This window comes from Saccostrea echinata, unplaced genomic scaffold, assembly GCF_033153115.1.
Source record: "Saccostrea echinata isolate AGI-Se365-2 ecotype Australia unplaced genomic scaffold, CSIRO_AGI_Sech_v1 ptg000016l, whole genome shotgun sequence".
In the NCBI taxonomy this organism is placed as follows: Eukaryota; Metazoa; Mollusca; class Bivalvia; order Ostreida; family Ostreidae; genus Saccostrea; species Saccostrea echinata.
This window is the reverse complement of record NW_026889765.1, coordinates 18,035,452-18,057,500: the sequence shown is the minus strand read 5'-3', so window position 1 is coordinate 18,057,500 and position 22,049 is coordinate 18,035,452. Positions and strand designations below refer to the sequence as shown.

Here is a 22,049-nt window from a genome sequence, read left to right as displayed (position 1 = left end):
TCAAATGCATCAAGAGTACTTAATTGGTTTTACCCAAGTTACATGCCAAAAAAGATTCAGAGAGACGTCACATAAAGTTAACGTTGATTTGAACTGAAGTTAGCATGGTTAGGGTGTCAAAAGTCATTCACATCCAAAAGTGACATTGATCATGTGTGGTAGATAATAAACTCCTACGAGCTAAATATGCTGCCATAATCAAGTGAGGATCTTTCCCTAATCCTATATATAAATCCATTTACAATATTATATGCATGCACTTAAGCAGCTGTTTATGACATTGTAAAATTATATAAACAAGACCGGTTTATATAATTTATATCAATTTATATAATTAATAATATCATTTATATAATTTTATCAAGATAAGTGTATGGGGTAGAGGGAGCAGACATTGAGAATCAATGTTGTCGGACCTCATGAAACTAAACTAACAGTCTTCCAAATAACCCGGGAGTCCAATGCCAGGGACCTGTTAAATTTGCAGCCGGGCATGTAAAAATTGCCAAATTACATGTCCGAAGAGGGCATATGTGAATCTTCTTTCGTTGTACGATCTTTACTTGCCATTTATTCTGTCCTACCCCCATTATTCGCTTAAACGTTGCTATATGTAATGTCGATGGATTGCCTGTCTACATTCTCGATACGACCTGTCAAATGATTGTCAATCTAATCATTGAAGTGTTTAGTTTAACCTATTTGTTTTCTCGAAGTTGCTTGCTAAATTATGAGATGTTCATCAATGCCACATACTGTGGCACTACAGTCATGATCCCATTTCAGAAATTCAGTTCAGCTAAACCGGCCAACAAATGACCAGCATGCAACTCAAAAGTTATTTATGAACAAAAACGCTTTAGAAAATGGCAATCACAGGCCATGGTTGGTTTACGACGCTGAAAAAATTAATATAAAACCTTTATACCTAATGGGTTTTTTTTGTTGCACAATACTCACACTGCTCAACGCGTTATCGGCTATTCGGTTGTTATCGAGCATTCGGTGCAAGGAAAACAATATTTAGAAAACATAGGTGATTTTAAATTTCTTAATTCAACAATGATTGTGCACTTCAGCAAACAAAGTTTGTGATCTTTGGCAGATAAATGATTATACTTTCAGCAGCAAAAAAGCACAAACCAAATCGCTCTCTTTCTAAAGATATGCAGCGCTTTCAAATGATATTTTTTAAAAATTTCGGAACATTTCATCACATTTTAGCTTTTGTAGAAGTCAAAATAAGTTTATTCTATAAAACAAAATGGTTTATTTATTCCATGGACAATCAAATACCTGTGGGTAAGCAGACTGAGATCAAAAATCCAAATTAAGGATTAGTAAACAGGCATTTAAACTGTCTCGTTAGGTGAAAACATGTTATCATCAACAAGGTTGATGTTGCCGGATAATTCGGTTTTTATGGGTGTATGTTATCGGAAACTCAGGTTAAAAAATTTCTTTCAGCTTTAGAAATATTATTGAGGAAAAAGTCAATTATAATCTGTCAACCCTTGAAAAAAGCAAATAATGTGTTTTAAGGATATCCGATCCTCCGCCAGGAAGGATAACTCTTAAAAATAAGTATTATTTAATTTAAAAAGTCTCAACATATAGCTTGTAATTGAAAACTTTTCATGCAATAACTTTCATTTTATGCATCTTACATGTAATATATGATTTCAAGGTTTTTGAAGTCTTAGAAAGAGTCTTGTAAAAAGTTGACATTTGTTCCTTATAAAAGTAGAAAATAAATACTGCTTTAGATGAATAGGATTTCCTTGAGTCTAGCCTTATAAACAAATGCTTTTTAGCATGACTTTCTTTTTATAATTGGATATGTAGTAGATTAAGGCGACTATCCTTTTACAAAAACATGGTCCAGTAAGACAAAATTAAAAAAAATAATTAATTAATTAATTAACAATAATTAATTAATTAAAAATCTTTTTTCATGGGGGGGGGGGGGGGTCGATTCACTATACTTCTTTATATGTTTAACTTTTTCTACAAACAATGATCCACGTTTTCAATGGGGGGGGGGGGGTACCAAGGGTTTTTTTTTATTTGCTTGAGTATAAATATTCAATAAATCTGCAAATTGCCCCCCCCCCCCCCGATCCAAGCATGAGCTCCACCTACACATTGAATTATTAGGGTTTTCCTTTTGGCCGATAAGGACAAAGAGCACACTGCGGGTGAGACCGATCGACAAGGGGTGTTTATTCCTTCTTGGCCCCTGAACCAACCTCTGATGTTTTAGCTAGAAGTCCGTGTTTACTCTGTTCCAAATTTATATTGTTTCAATGGACTTTTGAACTTGATTACTGTTCTTTCGTTATCTTCATATTTTGTTAAAAATAATTTCATTCCGTCAGTAACGCTTTTTGTAAACTGGTAAAGTCAATATTTTTCTCAAAAATTCGAATTCTAAGTCATATTTGGCCTAACACTCTTTTGGAAAATTCATTTAGCCACCCTTGAGTTTAGATTCATAAACTGATTTATACCAAACTAATACATGTATGTACTTAGTACTAACAAAAGGCGTTTAAGGGTAGATCAAAAATGCAAATTCAACGAATAAAGACGAAGCAAGGAAAACAGAGACGAAAGCTAAGAACAGTGCGTAACTGAAAGGCAACACACAGAAAACTAAGAGTAAATTACTGTGAATTCAGCAATTATTGCGATGCTTTTATATTGCGAATAATGCCACGTAAGAATCGCAATAATTAAATCTGGCATTTTATTTTGGTTACAATAGAGATTTGTAATTCAGAGGTTTTTTAAAACTTATACCATATTTTCGAACAGGTGACGATCATACACATTTCAGTAATTATGAGAAATGTCAAAAACATTCAAAACAATACACTCATTTTTAAAGTTACATATTCTAAAATGACACAAATGATAGCCAAAAATCAGAATTGTGTGCCTGCCACTTCAAATATTTTGATTTATTGAAGATTTCTGTTGTTTCTTTACATTTTTCCTAACCTATGACAACCTTTGTTTCCGATAACAAAAACCGAATTTTCTGATAACAAAGTGAACCATTCAACCGTATTTCCGATAACAACCTGAAAGTGAAAAAACGGAAATTTTTACCCTTTAATTACATCTTTGCGAGATTCCGACGATGCCATATTGTGGACAATAATTAATGTAAGGTAAATATACGAATTTTGAAGAAAGAGGCTATATGCAGCAATGACAATCAAACAAAAACTTGCAAAATATAACAAATTTGACTTTTAAAGTCTTCCCAAGACTCACAGATACTATAATAAGATATATTGGGGCTTTACTTCGTATCTGTATTCATTCCTGTTCAAAAAAAGCACAAACAACATTCTCTGTTTCTATTGTTACAGTGTTTATTTGCCACAATTTACTAATCTGTCAAAAGTTGTTATCCACCGAATGCCCGATAACAACCGAATAGCTGATAACGCGTTGAGCAGTGTGAATACTGGTAAATGTAAGAATTTTGAGTAGGACATGTACAAATTTGAATGGCCTTGGAAAAAATGATAGGTCTACATGCCCAAAGGGCATGTGCTGAAAAAGAATTGTTGTGAAGACTGTAACTAAAGCGACAGTGCCGGGTGATCATATAAAGTCCCCTTTATTACATAATAATTTGGCAAATTATCAACACATCAAGCTCAAATTTCCAACATATCTTAACGGTGAGAATTTTTATTTTTTAAGTTGAAACCTCGTGACCTGTGAAAAAAAATGAAATTTGTATCCAATCTAAAGTCTTAAAATGTATCAAGGTAATTTTTCAATACAAATTTGTGGTTGGGGTTATAAATGAAGGATAAAACCAGAGACCTAGGAATGGAATACTCGGAAGTCTCTGGTATTATTCTACCCCCAACTGGAAGTTGTATCCCATCTCGAGGAATAAATGAGTGGTTTACAATAAAGAGGCTCGACCAGAGATGTCTGAAACGATTTATTTGACAAGAAAAAAGTCTCTCGAAGCGAACGATGTCATTTAAAAGTAGGTTAATGATTGATAAGATACATGAACAAAATACGAGCTTGAAGCGGGGGTGCCTGAAATTGAGTTAGATATCTTGTGGTAAAAATAAGTAGGGATGCACCGTATATGAAACAAGTGCCTGTGATTGATAGTCTGAAATTTCTCTTCACCTAAATATTAAAAGCTTGCAGTGATCGCTATAAATCTATACAACAGTCAAGTTACATACGGTAAACTAACATAAAAACAAGATTACAACAGTCATGATTACAGAAGGTATATTTTGAAGACTTTAGGTCAGTAGGTGAATGTAAACAGGTAAACACACGTGGGACAGTCACCGCAAATAAATGAACCACAAAACGACTTAATTAACATTAAAATGTAAATATTCATCTACACACAGATTTTTGCATAATAATAATAATTTTTAAAAAGTGTAAATTAAAATATAAAATAAACAAACCTCAAACCTTGTAACATTGAGGCTTGTTTCCCTGCAATCTTATTCTGGTTCTCTGTCACTGAAAATGCAGGGAACCAGGCTGCGTTATTAACTCGTACACAGATTTGTTGATACGAACAAACCAAAACGAAATAAAATATTATCATAAAAAATGAAGAATTTCAAATTGCTTGAAAAATTATCTTTATGTAATTTATAATAAATGGTTGTAATTGTATATTAATTTCTATCCATCCATTAAAATTTGATACGTATATCAGCTTATGTATCCATCTGAACAATTATTGATATTACACTCCATGTCACATCTTCATAGTTAAGCCTGTAAGCATGGTAAGTAGGAATCAATTTCAGTTGAAGGGGACCAAAACCAAACATTTTTCAGTTTCATTTGGTGGGGAAGGGGGGGGGGTATAAACCTCAAATGATCATTTTATCTCTGTCACTGAACTGCTGAAAATAATGAAGGGAACTAGGCTGCGACAATGATTTGTTGACTGAATTAAAATACGAAATAAATTATCATACATACGAAATAAAGTAATTTCATGGAAAATTGAAGAATTTCCAATTGCTTGGGGAAAAAAAGAAGCTTTTCATGTATGTGCTTTACAATAAATGGTTGTACTTGTATATTTTCTATATATCCATTAAAATTTCATAGTATCAGTAGTTCACTATTTGTAAACATTAACAATAATATTAAATAAATGTTACACTCACCGTGGCTTTGACTGAGTTACTGCCACATCTTCATAATTAAACGAGAATATTCCCTTCCGTAAATATTGCTATATATATCTGAACTGTTACCAATTAATCTTTCTTTGGTGAAAGAAAACCTCAGGGATGGAGAATAGGCCCGTACGTAATTTAGTTGGAGGGGGTGGGGGGGGGGGGTGAGCACAACCAAACAACACTTCTCAGTTTCAGGTTGGGGGTGGCTACAAACCAAAAATTTTTAATAAGCAAAAGAAAAATACATTATCAGAGGTCAAAATTTTGATTGGGCCCAAAAGCAAAAGAAAAATAGATCATCAGAGGTTATTATTGAGGGGGCCCAAGCATAAAAGAGCAATGTTTTCTATAGTATACCTAAATTTCAGCAAAATTACAGGGGGCCTGCTCCCCCCCCCCCCCCCCCGTTCCTTCAGCCATGTATTGTATCAAATCTGCTTCACCCTGATTCAGATTTTTTTTTACAGCATATATATTCTATTAGCAGAGGATCACATTATATTAATAAACAATTATTAAATTACAGCTATTTTTTTTTCTTACAGGGTCTGTTTCATTTATACTATATCATGATGATCATGTCCTGCATGTTGTTTACAGAAAGTTTAATTTAAATTCTTAAGCTCGAAATAGCTGCGTCAACTTGCGAGACCATTTTTTTCTACGTTCGGCCTAATCTTTAAATATTTAATTTGTTTGTGGACTTGCATAAAAGAATTAAAAAATATAGGGGCCTATCATTTAACTTTATTTCGAATTTCCTTCAGGATTTTATATACCGAACTATAGTCTAACGATTATTTAAAATCATACTTTTTCTCTTGAAAGCTAAATTACTAGATCTAGGCCAAAAAAAAAAAAAAAAAACATAAAAAAAAACAACGAATGTTTGTCTTGTGTATTCTTAATTACAACTTATTACTGTATCATTTTAGTTACTTACCCAAATTTCTCAACATCCATGTGTTCAGAGGTCATTTTCTGAAAACTGAAGGGGCATTCCGATGGCATTCGGAACAAGTGACGGAAAGCACTTGCTAAGAATTCAAAACATGGTTCATAAATTTACAATATTTTTCCTTTTTAGGTTTTTAACATAAAACCTGAAAAACTAAGTTAAAGAAACACTCATTTGAAAAAATCAAAAGCGGAAAAAATATATATGCTAGATTTTTTGTTTAATTGCATGTTTTTCATGGTCTCCAAAATGCAGAAAAATTATCCTTTGAAATTATACGTAGGTTATAATTTCTTTTCTTTTTTAGGGAAGATGATAGAAATTAGACAACTTTTGAATGTTAAATAACAGAGTTAAAGATTAATAATATTTAATGGCAGACTGTTTATTTATCTAAAAAAAGACATTTGCAATACTGATGAGGTCAAAATAATAGGGAGACCGAAAAAGGTCGCCTTAATCCAGTGGTCTCCCCAAGCCAGAAAATATATCCTCCATGGTCTCCTAAAGCCATATGTCATATATATATATATATATATATATATATATATATATATTGTATTGTGTAAAATGTAAACATAGACTCTTAAAAATGTTCCCAGAAGCTTTCCAGTAACAAACTGAATACCGGTAATATTTCTAAAACGTTTCAAGAACATATTGATCTGTACAGTTACATTCTTCCGATTTTTACCAAATATAGTGGCTTGGACAAGCCTGAAGTTGTTTAACCAAGCAGATATCAAGACACCACTTCTTTAGTGAGAGAGACACCTATTTAAGCAAAGATAGTCGAATTTGGGAATAAAAAATATTGTGTTTTTTTATCCTAAAAACCAGAGAGGCCTACTTTAAAAGAACAAAAAACACTGAAACACAATTTGATTTCTTTTATGGAAGTTATTCAATTAGTTCGGGAACGTTTTGATCACCCTTCATATATACGAAAAAGAAACGTCCAACCACTACTATATGTAAGTCAGAAACGTACTGACATTTCCATTTTTTACTGACAAACTTAGACAATTACTGACAATATGCTGTCTTTACTGCAAAACTTAGACAATTACTGACCGTTTTACTGCCGGTGCTGATAAACTTAGAAAAGTGCTGACAATCTTAGTCGGTGCTGATAAACTTAAACAATTACTGACCCCTTTTCTGAGAATAAGCTTTTGGTGTTTTGGTGTAGTTTTCTTATGTAATTTTTAACGTGGATGCTGCCCCCCCCCCCCCCCCCATTTGTGTGCTGTACAGTCAAACATACCCAAATTCCAGAATTTGAAAGAAAATAAAAAATATACTAAAAAGTAGGTTCCGCCTCCCAAAATAGGATTTTTAGTTTTTCAAGTTTGGACAGTTAACTTTTTTTGCCATGGGTCTGTATTGATATTCTTTGATCATTGATATTCATTGATTTAGTTACTGCCCATTTTATTCTTTTGAATAAAATGCATCTTTTAATTGATTTCCATATCTGGAACTTGAGAATGTTATTTATTTAGTGTTAATTTACTGTAATGATTTGTAATGCACAGCAACTCATTTGGTATTAAGTGATGAAAAATTAAATAAATAAGCTATTTTAAACATACATGCCAACTTTTGAAAATTCCCATGGGGGATTTTGCGCGTGACGACAATTTTCAAAGCTTTAATTTCGCGGCATTTTGTCGTGAAAATAAATGTTTATCCCATTTTTTTTTTTAAATTTATAATATCAATATCACTTGTTAATACAATTTAAGAATAAATAATACAAACAATTTTTCTCCTTCCAAAATTCAATATCTTTTGCTTAAATAGAAACCTCTCTCACTAAAGAAGAGATATCTGTTTAGTTTAACAACACTATGTTTGAACAAGACACATAATTTGGTGAAAAATGTGAAAATGTACAACTTTCAGTTCAATAAATTTTTTTGCAAAGTTTTAGAAATATATGAAGTTTTGTTACTGTACAATTTCTTGGGAAACATTTGTTAAATTCTATATTTACATTTTACACAATTAGAATTTCCTAATTAGACATTAGATTGAAAGAAATATTGAAAAATTGCAATGCACTGTGTGTCTGAGAGAGAGAGAGAGAGAGAGAGAGAGAGAGAGAGAGATAAGAAAATTTGTTTGTGGTATGTACTTTAAACAGAAGTGTCAATTTATTCCCTTTTAATAAGTAGACATCATGATGATTAATTTAATCACACACACAAAACAATTTGAAGAAATAAATTTACTCTTGAGATCATCAATTATTTAAAACAAAAATTAAAATTGTTATAAACATGATGAACTTTAATTTGCATAATATTGGCAGTGTCGTGTGGGTATTCCGTTGTCATATTACATTGGGGGGGGGGGGATTCAGTGTACTTGAGGTATAAGACTTTGTTGTTTCATCTAAATTATTTTCATGAATCTTCTTTTAACCGGTAAACTTTATAATATTTTAAAATCAGCAGCTATGCTTTGTTGTTTTGTACTTTCGTTTTTAAAAAACGATCAATATGGATTAATTCCGATTTTGTTGTTAGTTTATCATATTACTGTATTCAATTTTTGTTTTTAATAAAATGATATTTAATTATACCCTAAATCTATGTGTTTCACTATATGCATACCCCTTCTGACTGAAAAGTTTAATCCTCTAACTGCTCCAGGCTATGTTACCTGTACCTGGACAGTTGTGTGCGTTCAAGCGAGAAGTGATTTCCTGTGGCTAATTAACACCTCTACATGCGTTAAATAAACAAAGAGACTAATCTGTGTGCATTGAATAAACAAGTCTGATATTCTAATCCCGATTGACAAAATATTGCGGTAGGGAAACTCAGAAAATCGGAAATTTTAGGTTGAATTTTTTCAAATCGGGATTTTTGGGCAATTTTGCTTTCCCGATCGGGAGAGCGGGATCAAAGGGTAAAATCGGGAGGATCCCGCCTAAATCGGGAAAGTTGGCATGTATGTTTAAAAAAAAAAAATCAGCGGTTTGACACGAAATATAGTTCACATGTATATTTTTAACTTAATTTGGATTGAAAATGATACATATATATTGGCTGACTTAAAGCAATTCATGCTTTTCAAGTAGAGTAAAATACTCTTTGAATTGCTAGTTTTACATTTTCAAACGTTTAGTTGTTGATGCGACATCTTGAAATAGAATGTTGATAGAATTCATAGCCATTTTCTTATCAAATAGAATGTTGGTAGAAAGTCATATCCATTTTCTTATCAAATTTAAAGAGGTCGAAGGGGGGGGTTGGTACGACACGCGTTCGATCTTAGATAAAGATGTATTATCAATAATTGTTTTCCTAAGATAGAGCACACATGCTTGTTAAAACAATGAGGTCTTGTTTAATTAGTACTTATGTTTTATCTGTTTATGTCTCAATAATATCCTATTGGTGGTAGAATTTGCTGTTTCTAACACAGAAAGCGAGAAACAATTGACATAAACCTTGTAATGTTTAATTCATGAAATATATGGACGAGGGAGTATTCTGATTATATCTTTTGCAAGGTGTTTTGGGTGAGAATTTTCGAGATCCGTGAAAATTTTAAGCCAGGAACAATCATATCGATTTTTTTATTTTGTGTGAGCGATTGATTTATCAATAAAATCGATAGCATAATTTGGATAGTTTCTCGCTTGATTGAATGGTAAGGCTTTGATGTCGTGCTGAGGTGTGCACATTTTGTTAGTTTACACAAAGATGGTGCATTAGATTATGCATGCAGACATACAAATATTTATGTCTCTAATTTGATAGTGATTAAATGTTTAAAACAAATCGTATTTACGTGTGAAACAGATGATCTTCATACCCTATATCTGTATGTTTTTTTTTTAAACTCTTCGCATAAAAAAATCAAACTTTTATTTACTGTGGTTATTTAAACTGTTAAACTTTAATTGTCCGTAGATTTATTTTAAGAATTACCAGCAAAGATTTAAACAACCTCAATGCCAATTCCTAAAACAAAAAAAAAAAAAAAAAAAAAAAAATTAATCGACGTTTCATAGCGTGGTCGGGAACTTTGTTCAGTTAATAAACTAGTTGATTTTACAGTAATACTCTGCTTATTATTTGTCCAAAATGATTCAAGTCTATTAGCTGATAACCAACATTGAACACACAATCGGAAACTCTGTGAAGCACCTGAGTGTAGAAGAAATCCCTTGAGGCGATCCGAGTGTGTACGGTAGCGAGAAAATAAGACAATAGGTGTCACTGCTGCAATACACTGAAGGGCGCTCGCAGGATATCACAGGAAGTTAGTTACGCAACATTACGGCGACTGATAGACCTCTCTGTACTTCAACACAATTTTGAGCAATTCAACACATACAATTTAATAATCATGCAAACTACAATCTGTCTCCCTCTTTTTAAATAAATAAGTTATTCTAAAAAAAAATATATACTAGATTTATTTTAGATAAATTAAATGAATGATTAATTAAAATTGAAATGTGAAAATCCAATTCGGGAAAGAACAAACTTTTAAGATTTAGCTGCAATTTCTAACATACAAAAATAAATAAATGAAAAAGGAGAAACAAAGGTGTATCCAGCGCCGGGAATCCCCCCCCCCCCCAAGCACACACACACATTTTGATTTTTTTTTTTAGAACTTATATGTCCATTATCCTAAAATCAAGGGAACAACACCTCTTATTTGTAAGACTTCGTCAGCTTACGGGGGCTTTGCCCCCGGACCCCCACCAGGGCTTTGTCCTGGACCCAATTGGGGCTTCAATGCAGCCCCAAGACCTCCTGCCTTCTACCCCCCCTTATGAAATTCCTGGATCCGCCACTGGGAAATCACTACTAAAGTGTTGCAAAAATACGTTTTTAGGGTTTCTTCCTAAATTTTTTTTCTGTTAAGTCGGATTAGTGTGCGATGTACATTTCAAGGGACGGTAAAGTGAGAGAACAATAATGAATGTGTTGTCGCTTGCATGCATGTGAAGTTTGTTTATCAATTTAAAAAAAAAACATGAAAATAATTCCAGGTATATTTTCGAAACTTTTTATAAATAATTTAAGAATAATTATTTGAAAACAATTTACATGCAACCAGATCGTAACAATTAAACTTTATTTTCAGTCGGATGTTATACTATATCTTAAACTATCTACATTCACTTCGCCTGGGTCAATATTTATTTTTTTTTGGAGAGAGAGAGAGAGAGAGAGAGAGAGAGAGAGAGAGAGAGAGATGAACGGCAACTCGGCACGGGATATGGTGGGGACTTATTGTAAATAATCTTAATACTATAAAAAAGAAAGTGAAAAATATTAATCAAAACTGACGCAAATGAACAAATAAATAAAGGAGATGGGTGAACATGACGAGCAATAATCCTATAGTGTGACAAACATGAAGATGAAAATTAAATTTCAATTATATCAAAATTTTCCTTGATATTTCGTCTAACATAAAAATATACTTTATGTAAAATCTCTACAATTTGCAAAAATCCCGCAAAGATTGAAATTATTTGCCTGTGAAATACCAGACACACACAAAAGCGGGCTAAAAGAGTCATTTTCTCATACTATAATACTATTTTTCGATATGAGTGGGTCTTTGCTCCACCTTTTTGAAAGTTAATCCTCAAAGTTTGCATAAAAATATACATTTTTTGGTTACCAAAAATATGGAGCAATGACCCACTATACATTAAAAATATACTTTTATGACATAACATTCGCAGCTTTTCGAGAAATACTTGGAGTCCATTAAGTCAAGGGTCATATCACAAACATGATTTAAATGCCACACTTCATCAGGACTTGTGTAGTCTAGTGGTTAGCGTGCTAGTCTCGAAAGAAAATGATACTCAGGATTTTTATTGCTAGGGTTCGAACCACACGAATACCACATTAATTTTTTTAATAAAAGAATAAATTTTACCGAGAAAATTTTCCTCAGAAAAGTTTTGTTTATCATAATATCATAAATTTCAATAATGAGAACTTTACTCTAAATACTAAATTCACAAACTGAACATGATTTTTATATATCTGAAGCTATAGGCTTTCTGCACGCTATGTTCGCCCATCTCCTTAATACTGATAATGATTACGATTGTACATTGTACCACGTGGTCACAGAAATTTGCACCTTTAAAATCCTTTGCATGTATACTAGATATTGGGGTTTTCGTGTAACTTGGAGAATATACATGTGTGCTAATATTTTATGCGAGAAACCGTTTTCTTAGATATAATATTTTAGTGACAAAATTAACAAGGCACAGTTTATAATTTGAAGCTCTAGAAATTTACCACACTTCTCTCGTTCACAAGGGAACTCAGTTATGATCGATTGAAACCGGATATCCCAAACAGCGGTATATATGACTTGTACAGATGTCCAAGAAATGAAATTACCGATCAATAACTATTCAAGTCCTAGGTCTTAGTATATTTAGATTTTTCCGTCCTGTTGATAAAAAAATTACAAACATGTATTTCCGATCAATGAAAAAAGGAAACAATTCAAACTACTAGCATACATTTAAAGGCGGGTATATTTAGCATCCGTCTGCAAAGGAATAAATTGATGAAAACTAATTTGTTGATATTTTATTTCTTTAGATTGAACAGTGATAGGGATAAAGTACAATTATTCAACACATTTATTTAAACTTGATTCAAACGGTCAGTAATTGTCTAAGTTTTGCAGTAAAGGCAGCACATTGTCAGTAATTGTCTAAGTTTGTCAGTAAAAGATGGGAATGTAAGTACGTTTCTGACTTAGTAAGGAACATTTCACCAATCGGTCCAGCATCAAATGACTGCCGACCTCTCATTTAAAAATGATCGACTGTTAGATTTTTGAAGTATTTTTTAAAAATAGGAAATACATATAAATTAAAAAAACACCAATTCAAAGAAAATAAGCTTCATTTAGATATCACTTAGGTATTCAAAAGTTTCTCATAAAGCGTGCGTTTCTTTCTTTTATGTATTCTTATAATCTGTTTTTATTTCTTATCTCTCTTTCTTTTTTTTTTTTAATTGCATTTCGTTTGACTTTATGTTTTCATATTTTCAATCAGGTTTTGATTCTATCACACTTGTCATTTTTTTTAAACCGTTAAATATAATTTTTAAGTTATAATTATACAGAACCTTTGATTTGGATAACCGAAAAGTGTTAAAATAATGTTACAAGGGAAATAATTCAATTGATTTTCTTAGTAAACGTTATAAACACAAAATCTGACGAACGATCAAATTTGTAATTATAAAAAGTATACAACAGAGAAATACTTTATGTGCATTTTTGTTTTGCGTCGTTTACTTGAATAAATGACATTTTTTCACTTTCAATACTGCTGTTTTTTTCTCTTAATCCATCAAAAAACTAGCTCAGTTGACTTGGCTTCGGACTTGTAGGAATAACAAAGGAACATAAAATACTTTTGTAAAAAAAACACAAACATGGCAACTATTATCAGACTATTATCCCCGTACGTTTTGTTCCCTGTGCGTAAATCATACTTGATTTTTTTTTTTCAAGTACAGTTTCAAGCTTTAGAGGTAGCAGCACGGTCGAAATAAAATGAGAGAGATAGAGAGAAAGAATTTTTGATAGATTTATCTTTCCTACCCTGAAACGATTCCGGCTTTCCTTATATATGTTGTACCAGGTGCATCAGGATCAATGTCAAAAAAGGCGTCAACATTAAACCTTTCTTTTGGTATATCCTGGACATGATCTTCGCCATTTTTAAGAACTCGCCAAAATTCCTCCAAACCATCAGCTCCAGGAAACTTGCAACCGACCCCCACTATTGCAATGGCTTCCTGTCCGTTCATTTTTTCAAATTAAAAAAAAAAAACATTTTTGATAACATTTTCAGATTATCAATTTGCTTTCAGTAGGAAGGGTGAAGATTATGAAGTATATTCGATATTTTTTTTTATTTTATCTTTTACTTATTACGTCAGGTCCGATAGAAATTATTATTGGATGAAGTTTTGATTGACACTGGGTCGCCTTAACCAAACCGGATGGTTAAAATTTACACTCCGTAGAACTAATTAACATAAAACTCATTTAGCATAAATTTACCACGTGTACTATTTAGAAAATTATTATGACATTGATGAATAAGAACAATTAGTCTTCTCAATCCTAAGAAATTCATCGAAGTAAAACAATTGTCCGCCTCTTCGGCAATCTACGCCAATCAAATAGTTCTATTACTCGTATGTATATCAGTTTTAAAACACGGCACAGTAAGACAAAATGTAATATAAGACTAGGTTTGAAAGTCATATTCTCAGAAACATGGATTGTTATACAAAATTAATTTTTTTTTTTCTGAGCAAACGTTATTTCCAACTTGAAATAAAATTTCTATCACCGTGCATATTGTTCCTAACATTTTTAAAGCCTAGTGTTAGTCGAAAATTTATTTTAAAGAATCAGAAAGAAAAAAAAAAGTTAATTCAGGAAGGATAGACATTTTCTTTTGCTATAAAGAAAAAAGTAATTGTTCTTCATGTAGTAGCTACATGTGTAACATATTATCCGTTATACTAAAAAATAAATAATCCTTACAAACAAATTGTTTCATACATTTAATTATATATGACCTGACGAAAGAAGATTAAAATTAGATGAAATTTAATGTATGATGCGTAAATGATTTTATTTATACATATATGATTGCGCCCATGACAAAAGGGCCTTATGGCAATTTTGCTAAAACAGAGAAATAACGTCATAAAGATATGACGTTGGAGACGGTGAGCGTCGACGCAGATTTTTTTATCCACGTGTTTTACGTTTTGACACGTCTAGCTCACTTTCGTCGTTGTTCTCAACATTGAAATAATTATTTATGTTCATTCATATCTTTAATTCAGTTTTTTTATCTTCTAGTCCACTGATATTAATTAAAATATTTAGAATTTTATTCGAAACCCGTTTCTTTACTACATATTATTACATAGCTTTATAATACGTCTCTGATCTGTGCTATGCATTTCCTATCAGGGGCGTAGCTTGACTTTAAATTCTAGTGAGGCAAAACCATACATGTAGCAGCGAGAGGTCTGGGGCCACCTTGAACCCCCAGCAGTTTCCGGATGGTGTCATTGGGGGGGGGGGCACTCCAACAGAAAATGGAGTTTTGGGTTTTAAAATGCAATGTAATTTCATTTGCTGTAATAGTTTCTTTATTTAAGACTTCAGCATGATACTGCATACTATAAAAGAATGTAAAAGAGTTAATAAATATGTTTACTAAAACTTTTGAAACATTTAAAGGTGAAAGCGCATCTTATTAAACTTTTCTTCTTTCTTTAAAACTTCAATTCAACATTATAGAACTGCTTAAAATGTTAAAAGAAATGCCATTACTTTTTACGAATTATCTGCAATGTATTGTTGATAATGGGAAGGGGTGGTGGTGGTGAAAAATCTAGTGAGGCAGTTGCCTCATTGCCACAATGGAAGCTACGCCCCTGCCTATACATGCATAGAAGCTTCAGACAAGGTGATTTTCTGGATATTTGAATATGGATGAACGAATGCGATTTTGATATATAGACAAATTGAAGTTATTTGTTAGACACGGATATATTATCAAAATATTGCAGAGGAAATCGTTTTTCTTACAGTATAAAATCCGCCTCCATCATTCTCAACACATCGATCATGTAAACATTGAAGCATTGGTACATCGCGCATAAATTTTTGTTGTAAAATGCTTTAATTGCCAAAAATTTGAAACTGATCACACTTCTTCCAACAGAAAAGAAAAGTATTCTTGTAAGTTTTCACAAATCTAGCAAAAGTACGAACGAATGACAGACGTGATATTATTTTTAAGAACTATAAATAAAAACAAGAGAGGTAACTCTGACAAGCGAGATACTAGAGAGGTACCATGGAGGGACTTTCTCTTCTTCTTTTTTTTAAACCATTATCAACATACTCATACAAATTTGTTCCCGTAGTATAAAAAATATTTTTAAAAATCTTACTTATCATCAGTAAAAAAAACGTTTTAATTGTAAGTATTATATTTATATTTTCTTTAAAAGTATTTTTGAAAGCTTATGGAACTAGCAGCTGTCAAAGTGAAAGAGAAAAAAAAAATATAGAATAAGAAATATATACTACATTGAACCAGACTTTCATTTATTATTTTTTAAATCTGTTACATGTGCATGTATTTATTTTAACATGAAATTATTTTTTTAAAATAACTTGAATTTTAATTTTTTTTCAGTAATAATGATCATAAATTTAAATAAAATCAAATGAAATTAAAAAAAAAATTGTTTCGTCTTATTTTTGTTGTTGCCACTTCCGATGTAAGTACTTGAAAACAAACAAAAACTACCGAATGAAATAAAATTGTTCTAATTGTTCTAGCTTAAAAAAAGTTTACATGTATGTATACCTGATGTGTGTGTGTGTGTGTGTGTCTTAGAGAGAGAGAGAGAGATGTTACATTAAATCGAGTTTATTAATACAATGTGAAATGTGAAACTTTAATGAAAAGGCGAATTTTCAAAAACACAACAATATCGTATTATGAAAAGAAATCTCTATCTCTTTTTTTTTCTTTTGCTGTTTATTTATTTTCAGTAACTCGAAAATATAACATTTTGGTACTCGTGTTGTGCATAAAAAAGTTCAAAGATTTTAGCTTTATCTGCAGTTTTTAGTCACTTAGAAGTCAAATATATGTAATCCTTGTCATTCATAGAATCTCAGCATTGCATGTCATTACATTTCTATTATCAATCTAAAACTCGTTTTTTTATTGAAATAATAATCTCAGTTATCGATTTAGTATGATATTGCTTAACTTGCCGTTGAATTATGTAAACGGGCTGATTTTGTTACTTGGATTTATTGAAATAAATCTTGTTAAGATCAAATTGTATTTAAACATGCATTGTACAAATTAAATTAAATGCTAAAAATATACTGCACACAAGACTAAGAATATGTTTGCAAGTTTTAATTTTTGTGGCAGTGCAGGAGACCGGGGAAGAGGGCCAGGGTCATTTTATATTACTGGGACCTAACTACTTTACAGTGTATCTGTAAAGCTTTACAAGAATAAGCATATCCAAGTCTCTGGCATGGGGCAAGAATGGATTTTTTATATTGTAAAACTTCATATACAATAACATTTGAAAACAATAACATTCATACGATAAAGAAGCCGCGAGAAATGGGGGGGGGGGATTCTACACACACCATAACATAACAATATTTACATGTATCTAAATGTGTGCCACATCGTAAAAATTTGTCATTTAAAAACTCAGCCAGTCAAGGAATATTATGAACCAGTCGCATTTAACTTACTGGATATATAAAACTTTCAATTAATTTTTACCCCCCCCCCCAGCAGAAAAAAAATTCTATTAATTAATCTGCATGTCATTGATTCATAACGACAACATATATATAATTATTTATGATTTATTTCTTAGAAAAATCTATTTGATATTAATTTAAAAAAATGACATATTGATTTCATTCAAAGTTCGGATAAAATTTGTTGAAATGACAATAAAATACCAGATATCTATTAATTCCCATGTTCTTCTAAAACCATTTAATTTTACAAAGTCAAACAAAATCGTTATTCTAGGACGCAATTTTTCTCATGATTAACTAGATTTGATAGCAATTAAGTTTCCAGTTCCAGGCATGTGGAGCTCATGATCGCTGTTTGTTTTGAAAATGACCCTGCTCATATACATGTACGTAAGGAGAGAGTTCAAGGTGCAAAAATAAATTGAGGAATTATGTCAATATTATTTCAAACCTAACCAAATGACGTATCTGGAGGTTATGGGGTTGGTGGTGGGAAGGCATCCCCCCTGCACACCTTAAATGTAGGAAGATTTTAAAAATACAACAACCCTCGTATGCTATTAAACTCATGTTAACTACATGTACAAGTATTGCATGTTTCTGTCATTTTACTTTTAACCCCACCACCCCACACACACACACACAATCCCACCACTGGTCATCCTGGATCTGTTCCTTTCATTTTAAATGCATGTGAATTATAATTCATCCATTTGTTTATAATTTATCAACCTGCTTACTTAAAATTAATTATTCAAAAATGTTCCTTGCTGTGACTGAAAAAATGTGCATGTATCATTTCAATTAAAAAGAGAAGAAGTTTTGTTACCACATGCGGGCAGAAGTCCTTCTAATTTTTTGTTTGGACATTTTTTTTATCGAATATTGCTTAACATGCAGTGTATCAACTTAATGTCCTTAAATTGTTGTACAGCGTATACGGTAACTTACTACATTTCACAAATTTTCTGTCTAATTATATTTAGAAAAAAAAAAAAAAAAAAAAATTTTTCTCTACCCAGCAGCATCCATTTTATTGTTGTTCCCGAGAATTTTTTTGAAATATTTTTTAACTTCACATTTTGAAAGAGATATCGTTTATACCGGATTCAACCCCCCCCCCCCCCCCCCCGTCCTATCGAGAGCCATGCTTAAAATGAGATGATTTTCGAATGAATTCTACAGGTTTCTCAAACGATTATTACACGAGATAAATACTTTGGTTTTGAGAGAATAAATTGATATTGAACAGAAGCCGCTTGCTTCTCGGATTTTCCTGACATTCCAGCACAGTGAAATGTAAAACAATCAAACTAACAAACACCCATAATTCTATACACAACTGCATGATGGATAATAGTTAATACAACTATTTATTATCATATTATACAATTATTAAAAGAGACAATGACTCAAAAATGTCTCTGGAAATGCTCAATAACATACATTTATTACCGTAGTAACATTACAATGCAAATTAAAGTCATGTTCACTCTGAAAACTTTTGACGTTGGTGCGAAAGTAACATGACGTCACTGTTTACCTGTCAAAGTATCATTGATATAAATGAAGAAAAAACCTACTTAGAGTTGACGTAGGGTCATAAAAATTCAGATTTGGCAACTTCTTACCTTGCTCTATTAATATCCATGAAAAACTTAAAATGTGTAAAAATTGCCATAAGGGCCCTTTTCCCATGGGTGCAATCATATGTAATAGAAAATTTAGTAATAGATCTCTATGAGAAAGAAGCAAAAATTTAACACGCATTCTCTGTAAGCACCAAAAAATCTATAAACGACATGTCTCGGATTTTGATGAAATTTACACCACAGGTGTGTCTTGGTATAAAACTAGCAAATATGGTGTCGGAAGTTCCATACGTGCACTCGGTTGCCATGGAGACGGATCCATTGAATTTGGCCATTTTTGGCCCTTTTTGACCAAGCGAAAACATGAAAATTGAGGAAATGTAAACGAATATTTTTCGGTATCTAATACATTCTAACAAAAATCATTGGATCATATGATAACATGAAGTTTTAAGGTACACAGGGCATATAATCATTTAATCTAAAAATATTCCCACTCTAAGAAAAAGGTCATGCAAACTGACATGGTTTCTGAAAATTTAAAAAATGAGGAATTTAGTATTTTTTGGGGATCTTTAAGTCTAAATAAGAAAAATTGTGCGTGGAAAATTTCCAAAACTTATGTGTGTTTTTATACTTGACAATTAGTAGTGTCATCTTATGAAAAAATATGGGTGGGCTTTTAATCCTATTTTTAGTAACATGTATCTATAAATAGATAGATTTTAGAAAAATGTAAAAAATCAAATTTTGGCAAAGTTTTAGATGTCATTGCTGGATAAATAGGACGTATATTGTAAAATTTAAGATATTATTGACAGCAGCTGGATACCCCTAGCTGGAGTGGACAATGGTTGAGGGGTATTCCCATTTCTATTTATAGTATCAAGCACCTAAATATAGATATGTCTCTGAATATTAGGAAAAATGACAGTTTTATGCTAACTGGAAGCTTCATAGAAAAAGTATTAACAAATATAAAGCTCTCTACAATATGCCTTCATAAAGAACAAGTGTTTGTACAATAATTGATACAATATTGAGGGTCGACTCTTATTTCCTATTATAGCAACAATGGTCTAAAAATAGATTCCTCGAATAATCGAGAAAATGTAGATTCTTGCACTTTCTCAGGTAATGTCGGATGGAAAAAATGCAGACTAATTGTTATTAACATAGTGTGACTGACAAGTACTGGAAACCATTTACTGAAATACACACTATCTGAAGGGGGTTCCCTTTTCTATTTATAGCACCAAACACCCAGAAATAGAAACATCTCAGCATATGAGGAAAAATGACAATTTTCCACCAATTGTAAGCTTCATTGAAAAAGATATTTACAAAATATACTGCTGTCTACAAGATTTCATGAACAAGAACATTTGAGCAATTAATAATTGACACAATATAGAAGATGGACTATCTTTTCTTTTTATAGCAACAGTTGTCTAAAAATAGATGCAGTGAGTTATTAAGAATATATACATTCTTGCACTATTTTAGATATTATGGATTGAAAATTTGAATACTCTCTATCATAAACATAATGTGACTAACAAGTACTAGAAACCAATGACTGAAATGCAAAATGTTTCAAGGGGATTCCCATTTCTATTTATAGCACAAAAAATAAAAACTATGATATGTCTTAGTATATGAGGTAAAATAAAAAATGTCCACATACATACATGTATTATTGAAGGTAGGCTCACAATTCTTTTTTTTTTTTTTTTTTTTTAGCAAGAATTGTCTAAAAATAGATGTTGTAAATCTGCACTATTTGAGATATCATGGATGGAAAATTTGCAGACTAACTGAATGTTGAAAACATAATGTGACTGACAAGTACATGTACTAGTTACCATTTACTGACAAGCACAAAAACAATGAGGATTTCCAGTTCTATTTTTAATTGAAATACACAAAATCAATGAGGATTTCCATTTCTATTTAAGCAACAAAATTATACAAGAGACCAGAGGTCTTTAACAGTCATCTGAGAATAATCCTGTAACGGATCAATGAAACGGCAATTTAACAAGAGACCCAAAGGCAGAATCGCTCTCCTGATAAATTTTACAACCATATCACTTCTATTCTAAGCTTCTTAGTACATTGTATCATATATATTTAGGTAAAGCCTTGAAATCCCAAAAGTAGCTCTGTGACCTACTTTTGGATAACAACTCTGTGAAGTTAATGATTGTAAGCCTTTTATAATTTGAAATATTTAGATATTGCCTTAAAAGTCTAAAGCTGGGTCACTGTGACCCATTTTTTGTTCACACATTTTGAGGACCCAAGATCCTTTAACTGACAAAGTTTGATGACTCTAAGCCTCTTATTATCAGAAATATTTAGATTTAGCTGTGAAATTCCAAAATTGTGTGACTTACTTTTGGGTTAACATCGTCCGTGATCCCAAAATGCATAAAATGAGAAAATTGATGATTATTAGCCTTTTACTATTTCAAATATTTAGATATTGCCTTAAAACTAAGAGTGACCTCCTTTTGTTTTACTCATCCTGAGGACTAAAGATGCATAACCTGACAAAGTTTGAAGAATCTAAGCCAATTGGTCTTTGAAATATTTAAATATCGTCAAGAAATTCTAAAAGTAGGTCAAGGTGATCTACCTTTCAGCTGATACTTTCCGAGGACTCAGGATGCATCAACTGACAATGTTTGATGATTTAAGTTTCATGGTGTCCAAAATATGCCTCTAAAATGGTTTGAAAATAAATACCAGCAAAATTCAAATGCATCAACTTACAAGGTTTAATGAGTCTAAACCTCTCAGTATCTAAAATGATGACAGTAATTTTTTTTTTTTTGAAAATGACTAGCCATAAAAGTCAGAAAGTAGGTCATGGTGACTTAATTTTCTACTCTTTCGTTGACACATCTTAAAGCC

At 31.8% G+C, this 22,049-nt stretch overlaps 1 protein-coding gene and 1 long non-coding RNA gene across 3 annotated transcripts in view; both read right to left on the bottom strand.

Moving 5' to 3' along the window:
* Positions 1-4,585, bottom strand: part of LOC133188529 (uncharacterized) — a 20,237-nt gene extending 15,652 nt beyond the window's left edge. Inside the window, exon 1 of one of the 2 annotated variants that reach the window (XR_009721301.1) lies at positions 4,467-4,585. This is a non-coding gene — a long non-coding RNA (uncharacterized LOC133188529). The remainder of the gene's footprint in view (positions 1-4,466) is intronic. The other variant, XR_009721300.1, reaches the window with a different exon arrangement.
* Positions 1-14,003, bottom strand: part of LOC133188200 (mycocerosic acid synthase-like) — a 53,929-nt gene extending 39,926 nt beyond the window's left edge. Inside the window, exon 1 of the mRNA XM_061323580.1 lies at positions 13,795-14,003. Coding sequence (XP_061179564.1) covers positions 13,795-14,003 — 209 coding nt within the window. The remainder of the gene's footprint in view (positions 1-13,794) is intronic.
* Positions 14,004-22,049: the final 8,046 nt, after the last annotated feature.